General features: G+C 29.2%; 2 protein-coding genes and 1 further gene across 2 annotated transcripts; 1 reads left to right on the top strand and 2 right to left on the bottom strand.

Annotated features, from left to right (window-relative positions):
• Nucleotides 1-44: 44 nt before the first annotated feature.
• cand_004200 (cyclic nucleotide-binding domain-containing protein) lies at nt 45-4768 on the top strand (the record flags this gene model as incomplete).
• A 251-nt stretch (nt 4769-5019) lies between these two features.
• Nucleotides 5020-7953, bottom strand: cand_004190 (histidyl-tRNA synthetase family protein; the record flags this gene model as incomplete). The annotated part of the gene is made up of 1 exon (XM_067210663.1): nt 5020-7953. One exon carries the CDS (start codon nt 7951-7953, stop codon nt 5020-5022), a length of 2934 nt encoding a protein of 977 aa, XP_067067423.1.
• A 2361-nt stretch (nt 7954-10314) lies between these two features.
• On the bottom strand, nt 10315-12237 carry cand_004180 (uncharacterized protein; the record flags this gene model as incomplete). Its single annotated transcript, XM_067210662.1, has 1 exon — nt 10315-12237. The coding sequence occupies one exon, from the start codon at nt 12235-12237 to the stop codon at nt 10315-10317; it is 1923 nt and encodes a 640-aa protein (XP_067067422.1).
• Between the last annotated feature and the right edge of the window lie 543 nt (nt 12238-12780).

Genomic DNA, 12780 nt, shown 5'->3' with positions numbered 1-12780 from the left:
AACCTTATTTAGTCACCATATACTAAAGAATTTTAAATCTTTAGCTGCAGCTTTTAAAGCTATGAGACCAGATAGTAAAAGAGAAGTGTCTAAAAAGAGATTTTTGGCATTTATGGAGTTAAATAAAATTCCTGGAAATCATCTTGATCATGAGAATTTATATAAAGAGATATGTAAACCAAAAAATGTGCTTACAGTGGTTTCTCTATATCGTAATTTGAACCCATTAAATAATAATGAAAGTTGGACAATTGAAGACTTTGCCAACACTTTATTTGATATTTATGATGGAGATATCAATCTTGCATTGAATGCTCTTCCATTGAGTGGAGAATTTATTAAAATGGATAGTTTTGTAGAGTTTGCTGTAAATAACTTGGGAATAAAACCTGAATTGGCAAATGATATTTGGAAACATTACTTTGACAGTAATAATTCAAGATGCTTGATTAGTGTTGTTATTAAAAAAATTACTAATGCATTATCATTGCCACCCGAAACACTTCTTAAAGTTGATAAAACTGAATGTTCTGATAGTGAAAGTATTAATTCCTCAGTTAGTAGTAAGGAATTAGAATCTGGTTTACAGTCAGAAGATTCAGAACAAGTATCTGAAAAAGATCAAGATTCTGCTTCTGAAAAAAATAAAAAATATGATGAAGATTATTCATCTTCTGAAATAAGCAAAATATCTGATACAAGTTCCAGCGATCAATCTGACAGTGAATTAGGTAATAGCGGCTCAGGCTTTACTGGTGGAATAGGAAAGTCTTACCAAAATAACTATTCACCACCAAAAGAAGGTGATACAAAAAGAGATAAACATGATAGTAATAATAATAAAGAGAATAAAAATGAAAGATCATCTACAAGAAGTTTATTAAGTAATTCAGAAGCAGAAAAAAAGTTGGAAAAGGAAGTTGATGATGATAGAACCTATAATAAAACAAGATTTGAAGTAAATAACTCTACAGAAACTCAAGAGCAGATTGAAGATAGAAATACTGTTAAACATTCAGTTTCTGATTCAGAAGATTATTCCAAAGGATCTTCTGATAATGAATATGATGAGGAAAATAATAGAGAAAAGCAGAATTTTAAAAAGGGAACTGATCCTATAGAAAAAGAGGGGGAGGTAGAAGAACAAACAGGGGGGAATATAGATAACAGAAAAGATTTAAAAAATGAAATAATTACCAAAGCTAGCTTTGAAATGGTCAAGAGTGACATTTCAGTATTAAATGATAAAGATCTCACAATTCAAAAGAAATCTTCAATACTTCCTGATACAGCTCGTGTAGAACCTCTAGAGTCTGCAAAAGTGAATGGTGGAAGCTCTACTATTCGCACATCTGAAAATTTAAATCCAAGAGTGGAGCAATATAAAACTCAGGAAATTCTTCGAAAAGAAGCTATTCCTTTAGGGCTTGACCCAACAGATGAAATTCTTTCTTTAGATGAAAGATTCAGAAAGCGAGTTCTAGATAGTTATACTACAGTTGCAGCTGCTTACCTCAAAATATGCGGAGGCAAAGAGATAAAACCAAATGTAAATATAACAGTTTTTGGTTATTTTATGGAAAGTTTAAATATTTACTTACCATTTACTGAAAGCAAGATATTCTACAAAAAAGTGGCAAACCCTGATAAAGAGATAACAATTGGTTCTATGTATAGATATATATTAGAATTAGATACTAAGGAGAATTTTGAACCAGTAGAAATTGGCAAATATTTGTCAGAAATATATGGATCTGTCGAGAATGCATTTATAGCTAAATGTTTGTATAACAAATCTACTATTAATATTGATGAATTTATTTCTGTTTGTAAGGAATCTGGTTTTTCAGTGAAAGTCATAAGTGACCTATTTAATAGTATGGTAGATGAAAGTAGTGGTACAGTGGAAGTTCAAGATGTGATCCAATGTATTGAGGGTCATATAACTCCTGAAGAAGTAAAGAAGGACGAAATAGCAAGAAAATCACAATGGGCTCTGTGGCGTATCAGTCCAGATCGTAAGATACCTATTGATCCAAATATAAAAAATAAGGAACTAAAACTTGTATCTAAAATTCTTATTAAGAATATTGATTATTTCCAGAAAATAGGGAAATGTGAATTATTATCTTTAATAGAAAATTACTTTATGAGAGAACAGTTGCCTGAAGGTGCACATGTATTTAGAAATGGTGATTTAGATTATCCTTTATGTGTGATTATAAGTGGAGGAATAAATTCGGTAGAAGCTTTATGGTATGGTGGAGAAAATATATTAAAATCATTTGTAGAGGGTGAGATTGTTGGGATTAGAATGTTTGAAAAACTAACTAGTAATGAAACTTTGAAGACCAACTCAGAGACTGTACTTTGGAAATTAATGCCAAGTATTTGGTTCAATAAGTTTAAACCTAGATTATCTGCATTATCTGAAAGTTTTGGTGAACTAGAAGACTATATAAATGAAGATCGTATATTTGGTGCGATGACAGAGGCCAAAAAGAAGGAATTATTTCATCATACTATGTTTACAAAGTATCCTTGCAAGACACGAATATTTAAGCAAGGAGATATGCCAAAAGCTCTCATATTAGTATTTGATGGGAAAGTTAACTTATATGTTGACAAAGACTTATCCTTAAATCCATCTCATTATAGGTCATTAGAAGCAGGATCTACAATTGGTGATATGTATCTAATCAATAAAGAACCTTATCCATACAGTGCTTATTGTGCATCAGATTCAGATTCCGTTGTGATAGCAACTGTGGAAAGTAATAAGGCTTTGTCTATACTAGATGATGATATTAAAAAGAAGATGCTTGCTTTAGAAAAGAAGTATCAAGACAAAAGACCAATACCTATACAAAGCACTCCTAAATTTCCATCTTTATCTGAGGTTAATAAGGATATATCAAATTCCCCTAAAGTAGAGGATAATACACAAGCTGAAACTAACTCCCCAGAAAACTTAAAAGGAGAGAGTAAAAGTACGGACCAACCTAGCAATAATCAAGATGATAATAAAAAAACTAGTGGTATGGATAATAAATATAAAGATACAGAAGGGAATATTGTAGTAAAAGAAGAGCATCAGAATAAGGAATTAGAATATTTACATGCTGATATTCAATCTAGAATATTAAGAAGGCATTCAAGTTTAGCTGATGCATTCAAGTATATCTGTAAACACTATGTAAAGAAGCCTTTACTTAAATATAATTGGGTACTGAATTTATTTGATACTAATATACAGCCAAGCAATGATATGTGTAGGAAATGGCCTAATTATTGTAAAATGTTTATTGGCCTCTGGATTGATATTGATGCATTTGCAGAATATGTTTCAGAGTACCTTCACATTAATGCTACTTTCAAATATACACGAGAAATTTATCAAAGGTTTTGTTATCCTCTCACAGATCAACTATATATTGGAACATTTTATAGGAATTTTGAAGAAGTGCAAAATTTGAGTTTGAGAGATATGAACCGTCGTCTTGTTGAAATTGACAAAGGTGTATATAACTGTTTTACTGAAATGGCAGGTATAACTCCTGGTAGTAGTATTACCTTAGATACCTTCATTGTAGTTGCAGCTAGGGCTGGTTTTACTAGAGATGAAGCAAGTGACATATATACAAAACAATTAGATGTTCTTCATAATAAGTTAGTTTCATTAACTACTCTTGTGAAATTAGTTGCTGGAGAAATTACAAGAAAAGAAGCTGAAGATGCAGAAAGTAATTATAGTTTGTTAAACATGGTCCAAGATTATTTTGGAAGAGATGTTATACCGAAGATTGTAGATTTAAATAACATAAAAATCAATGAGGAAAAGTTTACTTCTAAGTATGAAGACATGAAATTTGATGAAAATAAAGTTATTGAAAATAAAGATAGTTCCATATTAGTTAATTTCTTAGGAGTTACAGAGCCATTTAATGTTCTACATATTGGGCAAAGATATTGGCTAGTCGCTCAAATGGAGAAGAAGGAATTTGACAAAGATGACAAAATTATAACTCAAGGTAATCCACAATCTCCTAATCTGTTCTTAATTAGTGGAGAACTTACTATAATCCAGACAAGCTTCTTTGGATATGATTCGGAAGTTGGAAGTATACGAGAGGTTGCACAATATGGATGGACAGAATATTATTCAACAAATCAACCAAGTAGTGTTTCTGTTGTTGCAAAAACTGCCTCAACAGTTTATATCCTATCAAGATCTTGTTTAGAAAAATTAAATTTAGTTATATCTAATAGAATAGAAAAAATACGTAATATATCCGCACTACTGTTGAGAACTCCCAATATACGTGATTGGCCAAGTTTCGTACTAGATAAATTGGCAAAAAGTCTCAAGGTAGAGATTTTTAATGAAGGTGAACATATTTTAGATATTGGTCCTTGTGATAAAAATAACCTCAAATTCTACATAGTTGCTAAAGGCACTGTGAATATTGAAGGGGTTCCATTTGAAGATGAAGAAACCTCAAATTGTTGTAAATTGGGTAGTAGTAGATACTTTGGTGAATGGGCTATAATTAACAACTACAATGAGAGAACTTGTTCTATAATAGCTGAAGGTAGTGTTGTGTTGTTAACAGTACCAAAACATGAATTTAAAAGAGTGATTTCTGAAGTAGATGAATATGCACTGAATAGATTCAAAGATTATGGTTTAAAGCTATATCACTTCTCTCCAAGGCATGCATCAAGATTTAATAGTCCATTAAGATCTCCTAAAAAACTTGATCAATAAGAAGGAATAGTTAGGATATATTGTATAAAAGTGAAATATAATTCAAGATAGAAGCTACAAAAAAGAAAATACTTTTAAAATGACCTTTTTATTTTATGGGTAAATATTTTCAAATCTAATTTTATAATTCTAATAAAACTTAAAGTAGTTGAAAAAAACTTATTGTTTCATAAATATCAAATTTGTTGTTTAAAAACTCAATTAGAAAGCTTAGCTGTTTTCATAATTCCAATAGAATTTAACGCTTTGTTTTATCCAAATATATCTTGGTTTGAAATGGATGCATAAGAATTATCATAAGATGAACCATATTTTGAAATTATATCTTTAACACGAGATATTAAGGAATTTAATGATACTTCCTCTGATATTCTTACTTGAGACTTGTCTGTGTGAGTATCCAAACTAACTTGTCGTATTTGAACTGTATTACGTTTCACTTCATCCTCTCCTACAATAATACAAAATGGAATTTGTTTGCTAGCTGCATATTCAAGTTGTTTACGTAATTTTGCATTACTTGATGGAGATATCTCAGCTGAAATACCGTTTGTCCATAGCATAGAAGCAAGTTTCAATTTATGCGTGACTAGAGTATCTCCAATAGTGCAAATCAAAAAGTCAGTAAAATTACCTCTAATTATCTTATTAGATAATTGTCTAGGATTTGTTTCCAACTTCTTCTCAATAATATTCATTATACGTTCAACTCCTACTGAAAATCCAACAGCAGGGATATTTTTTTGAGAAAACATACCAATAAGATTATCGTAACGCCCACCTGCTGCAATACTACCAACATTCCCAGAAGTTAGAACAGCTTCATATATAATGCCAGTATAATAATCTAAGCCTCTTGCTAAAGATAAGTCAAATGACAAGTGTTCAGTACACCCAACAGCATCGGTGTATGAAAACAAAAGTGCCATATCACTAATTGCCAATTTTATATCCTCATTATTCATCAGCTCTTCACATTGTTTAACTTTTTTTAATACTTCATCAGGAGCCCCTGAGAACTTAATATAGTTTCCTATCTTATCTGCAACTTCTTCTGAAAGACCCTTCAATGTAACCATTTCCTTTTTTACACTTTCCCAAGATTCCTTATCGAGCTTATCAATCGAGGAACATATTGTTCGTATTTTGGCTTTTGGTACTCCGCATACAATCAAGAGCCCATCTAATAAACTACGATGATTTATTTTTATAATGAATGATCCAATCCATGGAGAAAAAGCATTTAAAATATCTGTTGCGATCTTAAGAATCTCAACATCAGTTGTCATTGCCTCATATATCCCACATATATCCAAATCACATTGGTAAAATTCACGATATCTTCCACGTGACATCTGAGGCTCATCACGACGATAAACTTTACCAATTTGAAATCTTTTCAAATTCTCTAAGCCTGCTGAGGCAATATACCTTGCTAGTGGTACTGTTAAGTCATATCTAAGTGATAATTGCTCACCTCCCTGATCCTTTAAATCATATATAAGTTTAGAATCTTCTCCATATTTTCCTATTAATGTATCGCGGAGTTCAAATATAGGAGTATCTATTTCTACTGTTCCATGGGATCTAAATATAGACCGAATTGTATCAAATACCACATTTCTAATAGCCATTTTTTGTGGAGGTATATCTTGAGTTCCTTTTGGGACCTTAGGTTTCCTCTGTACCTGATTTTGAGTTGTTATAATTTTTGTAAGTGAATTAAGTAAATTATAGATGCCACCATTGTTTAAACTATCAAATAAATATTCGCAATAGTTTCTTATACCACTAGGTTCTGAATTATCTAGTAAATTTCCAACACTATCTAAATTATCTACAAGAATATTAGTTATTAATTCGCGAAACTGATGGATATTGCGTGATTCATGAGTAGAAATTTTCACTGATATCTTCCCTTTTAAAAGAGCTTTTTCTATAGCTATAATGTACTGCATACGATTAATATCACCTAATCTTTGCAAGGACAAAACATTTAATAGACAAAGTATCTTTAATGATTCACTTGTTAACAGAAACAAGGTGAAAGTTTCTTCTTCATTTCTTGTTTCTGATACTGCAAGCTTTTGAGTTTTCATCAACTTCATACATTCTTTTATATATTTAATAGATTCAATTGTGGTTTGAGGTATTTTTAAAACTTTTTCTATATCTATTCCTTCAATTCTAATTCCTGAAGAGATAGATACATCCAATTTTTTTGTAAACACTTCCGCTTCAAATTTTGGAATTAAAATTTCAATTAATTCATGGAGAGTACTTTTTAGATTGGAAATTGATAATATTAATTTCGATAATTGTGGGAAAATTGGTGTAATCTCTATATCATAAAGTGAGTTCCCTATTCCTTTAGTGCTCACCTTAATATTTGAGTTCTTAGTTAAGTAACCTTTAATACAACAATCCATATTTTCAATATCCTCTTTTAAAGAGCCTAAATAGCATAAAACATTGCTTAAACATATTAATAGCTCATAGTTCTCAACACAAGTATTCCTCTCTATTTTTGAGTCTTCTAATAGCCACTTTATATTCCTTGCAGTTTCTGCAACCCCTCCAGCTGAAACCGATATTATATGTACCAAAAAATTTGTTGGAATAGCTAACGATTCTATTATTAAAGCCAATACACACTGAGCATATTTCTTTAGAGCTAGTAGTATGCCTATTGACAGTGTAATTTGAGAAATTTTTGGTATAAATCCACTAGTGTAAAGGACTCCTTCTGAAGGAGAGACAAAATTTCCTGTCATTGATATATACATCTTTAATAAATAGACTAAGGTAAAATAATCATTATTAAATTGCCTCAAAGAAATTTGATCACTTTCCTTTATTATTTTTAAAAGCCAATCAATAAATTTGTAGGAGACGCCTTTGCTATTCATTGCAAGAGTAACACCTCTAACAAAAAGTAGTGCACGAGCCTCAAAAGAGTTTAGCTCACGAGATAATGAGATATCGAAATCTGGAATTTCCCACTGAGAAATTGCCTCATTAGTTTCAATTTCACCAGTATTTCCAGTTAATTCGCCTAGACATAGTGTCTTTATCTGAGGGTCTATAACAAAATCGCAATTTAGATTTGTTGCCACTAGTGGGATATATGATGTGGATATTCCATCTACCCCAATGAATATTCTTTGAGGTTCGTTAAGCTCCATTAGTAAAATATTATTTTTATTAAATTTACCCCTTTAGGTTGAGAAATTTAGATGTTAAGAGCGCCAACTATTTGGAATATTCCACAATAATTTTAATTTGCATGTATTCCCAGTACCTGACCCTTATTAAATTAATTCCAAGGAGAATAAATCTACACAATATATTTGATAAGTGATCTTTACCAGTAATACTTTATATTGGTATATATAGCCTTCAAAGATTTAGTAATACCTTTTAACCACTTTTCTGAAGTAATGAAATATTGAAGTATTTAGTGATTTATTTGGTCAATTTTATTACAGATTATGAACATAATATAAGACATATATAAGCTTTGATTTAAATCCTAAATTTTATAGTATATACATGGGACTTGTGGGTATAACTTTCTAGCATAACCAGAATTTTTGAATTTTTTCATTTAGATACTGTTATGGTATATTTCTACCATAGAAAAATAAAGAAGTCTTCAAGGTTTATTTAGTATCTGAAGATAAAAGATATTAATCTCGTTTTGCTATCAACAAAAATATTTGTTAAATTGAGAGCTAATACTACCATTCTTATTGGATAGAGCTCTATTATGACTCTATGTTAAAACTTTAAATTATTCAGATTTACTTAACGAATGGTATAACTTCTATCTTATTTTTTGAATTTATCTTATAAAACTTAAAATAGTAATTTTTTAGGAATTATTTTTTGTAATGATAGATAAGTATGTATATCAAATTATTTTTTCAGCTAAAGAATATAATACTTTTTAGCAGTACAATAGTCTACATCCAAAAATGAATTTATAAATAGGCCGATTAAGTTTGGAAATTTAAAAGGAGTAATACTGGTATCTTCAATATTTTCATTATATATCTATAAATAACATTTCTACTTAAATTAGGCTTTACTCAATTTTTTTTTTTTTTATCCTTATTACTAATAATTCGGAATATTTATCCTTATTAAAGTGTTATTTAAGAATTTGCACAAATTCAGAGATATGCTATTTTATTTAAAGTTAAGACCAAAAAATATATATATATTGTATATACTAAAGCAATATCTGCAAGTAATTTCTAAGAAAAAAAAAAGAAACTTAGATATTTAATATAATATTAAATTGGTAAATTATTGTAATTACAGATATTGATATTTGTATTATAAAACTTATTTCTTGGTAGTTAAGCATCGAGATGGTTATAATTAGATTAAATAAACAATTTATAGCATGAATGATTCTAAATATGAAGGTATAAGAAGTATAAAAATATGAAATTTTTGAATATTTGGAAAATAATTGGATTTTCAGTAGAGTTATAAATGATAAGAATAAAGTATATCTATACATTTATATATTCATAGCAATATAGCAAGGGGGAAGGGAAAAACTTTAGTATTTTATTAATGAGCTAATTATATATGTTCATTAATTTAAAATATACAAATTATTTTAATAAAAAAGGCTTATTTTGAATGAATAATAATTGAAATACATATGTTCTAAGAAATATGTACACATTACTATTCCTTATTGGTAATAGTTGTTAAAAAGAAAATCTAAATTTTTTATATTTAAAATTAATAATATTCTTCTTTATTATAATAAATTGAGTATTATCAAAATAATTTTAAAGAAATTAAGGACTTAAAGTAAATCTATCACAAGCTCTTATTTGATAACTACATAATATTGGTATTTCTATAAAGAGCTACTTTAATACTTATTTAGCGAAGTAGTCTGTTTTTCAAGATAGTATTAGTTTATAATTAAACAAAAATTTGAATTTGTAAATACCATTAAATTACAAATATCCTTAATAGTTCCTTTGAAACGTAAATAATATTTAATAAAATTTGTTATTCGGTGTTATAAACAATAGTTTGAGTTTAAGTTAAATTTATACAAATCTCGTTCAATTAATAAAGTGAAACTTTAAATAATATTTAATATATATCAATTCATATCTATTTTATGGAAATTACAGAAATACTAGCAAATAATTTGTTATATTTACATCAAAAATGAGCTAAAAACTCCATTAAATACTTGAATGGCTGCAGAATCATAGTGTCAAATAAAATGAAGTTAGTAAATTATTCCTAAAAAATATAAGAATGTCTCTTTAAAAGTAATATCAAATAAATTTACTATTGGTTTTTTTATTTAATAAATAATTCTGTAGTTTATTGAATGAAGAAGTTTTAAAATATTTAAAGGGATTTGTTAATATCCAAGGGAACAGTACATATTTACACCCTTATCAATAATTAAATCAACTTTAAGAGGGATTAATGAAACTCTAATCTTGAAAATAGGTGGAACTTGATTTTAAAGACAAAATATTTCTTTAATAACTTTTTTATTAGTGTTTTAGTATCTTAACTTCCACGGGAGTTAGAGATCTAAATGTATGTAAATCAGCTGTCTCTATATTGCTGCAAGTCAACATATTTAATAAACGATTTGGATATCCGTTACTATGCTTTTGATTTTGAAAAGCCATTTTCTTTTTTTCTCTTGAAGAATTATTTAAGTTATTTGAAGAGTGTAATTGGACTTCATAGTCATCTGTATTTATTTTTGGTTCATAGCTATGTGGAAATTCTTGAGTTGTATATTCACTATCTATGACTGAATTTATTCCACCTTTATCAACTTTTCGGAAGTGATTTTTTTTATTATTAATTTTTTCAATAGAGTTAGAAACATCATCAGAAAAATTACTTACATTATTTCTTGCATTTGATATATTTTCTTTTCTCTTTGGATTAAGCTTAGTCGCAGATTCACTTGAAAAATTTATTTGGGCTTTGGCAGTTTTTTCCTTAGAAACTTCATACTCTATTGATGGACCACTTGGAGTAGAAGTTATATTTATATCTACTCCTGGGGTAATATGAATTTCAGTAACAATATTCTGTGTGTCTGGATCTGCCAATATAGTTGCTGAAGAAGAATTGACATTAGTATCGGGTAACATATGAAATACAATTGTTTGTTTACCTGATGGAGATTCTAATAATGGTTTTTCTTTTCCAGATTCTGATTCATCACCAGAGTAATTTAATTTACTGTCATCCTGTGAAGTTACCTTCTCAATTCTAGGAGTTTTATAATTCCTTCCTTGTATCGTCACTGGACTAACCAATTCTTCAGTAGTATCTATTGGCTCTAGAATAGAGATTTGTGGTGGTGGTCTTCTATTTATACTTCTTTCTGTTGATAAAGCTGCAGGAGATGTAAGCCTTCTATGTCCACTTTGTGGTGGTGTCTCATATTCAAAACCAGTAGTTGAATGTCTATGAGATGGAGTATAATTATCTTTTATTCCTAATTTATTATTAGCATCGTGTTCATTTGAACTTGATAACAAATTCTCATTAGGATTTGTTTTAGAATAATCTAAGCTTTCATCATAAGGAGCTTGATTCTGATAATGGTCTTCATTTGATTCTTGATTATGATATATCCAATTATAATTAACAGAGCTATTTTCGGTCCCATTATTATGTTCCATCATTGGATAAGTAGATCTATGGTAAGTTCTACCTATGAAGGGTTCATCAGATTTTTGTTCTTCAAAACCTTCATTGCTAATCTCATCACCTTGCTGATTATGTTTAGGAGATCGATGTGTCTCTACTATTGGTGAAAGTGCTCTACTCCTAAACTGTTCTGGATTTGTAGACTTTATTAAAGCAGATATAGTTGGTAATTGATAATGGTATGAGTATCTTACTAATTTTGCACCTTTTTCAACTAATTCAATTCTTCGCCTCTCAGCATTTTCATCATTGTATTCCTCCTCATATAAGTATTCTTCTTCAATTTCATGATCACTTGGATCATATTGAGCTCTAGTATCTTGCCAAATTTCACGAATTCTACGTGCCTCATCACGACTTAATGGTTGTTCCGTATGACTTTGTGTTGATTGATCAAGGTATCTCCAAGGGTCTCTAAATTTTGGTAATCGATTTCTATCAGCCATAAAAAGTTGTTTCCTGACTCTTGAATTCGGAGAAACTTTATGAACCTTACTTTTTTGTATTTCGTGAGGACAACATACTGGTCCCTCTGAAGTACTATTCTGATACTCGTCACTACTCAAATGTTGATCACTTATATGCAATTCAGATTCATCAATATTGTAATATGGGTTGTGATAATGATAATTATTAGGATAATTACTTATCGGATAAGATTGTTGTGCTGGATATATATGATATGCAATAGGTGGATCCGGAGCTCTTTGTCTATTAAACAGCGGGAAGAACGTTTGCATCTCTTCTTTATATTATCTAACCATCTGAAAAGATTATACGTCACTTTATTAAGTTTGAGGATTATCTTCTTGGAAAGATTATAAGACCATTGTCATTTATTACGCTTTACACTTACACACAAAGGGGGTGTAGCAGCGACGACCTCGTCATCATTTGCCGCCAAATTATGGGTTCACTAAGACTATTGCAAGGTTAATCGGAAGGCTAGGAATTTTAAAAATAACCCTCAAACTATAATAAGTACTTTTTAAATTAAAATATAAATAATTAAATATAATTTATTTGAAACTTTAACTACTTAATGTTAATAAGATTTGTAATATCTTTCAAAATCTGGATCTAAAAATATTAATGTGCACTACACTATTAATATTATAAATAGTATTTTAATAATTAAGAATAAATCTAAAAATTGAATAGTCCATATATTTGAATTATAACATTTTCTTTTTATTTTTAAGGCTAGTTGTTAGTAGAAGGAATGGTATATACTTTTTAAAAAATACAAGTCTCGACTAATTTTGCATATTTGGCGCCTTATT

This window comes from Cryptosporidium andersoni (assembly GCF_001865355.1).
Source record: "Cryptosporidium andersoni isolate 30847 chromosome Unknown contig_75, whole genome shotgun sequence".
NCBI lineage: Eukaryota > Apicomplexa > Conoidasida > Eucoccidiorida > Cryptosporidiidae > Cryptosporidium > Cryptosporidium andersoni.
This window is presented reverse-complemented; position numbering and strand designations above follow the sequence as displayed.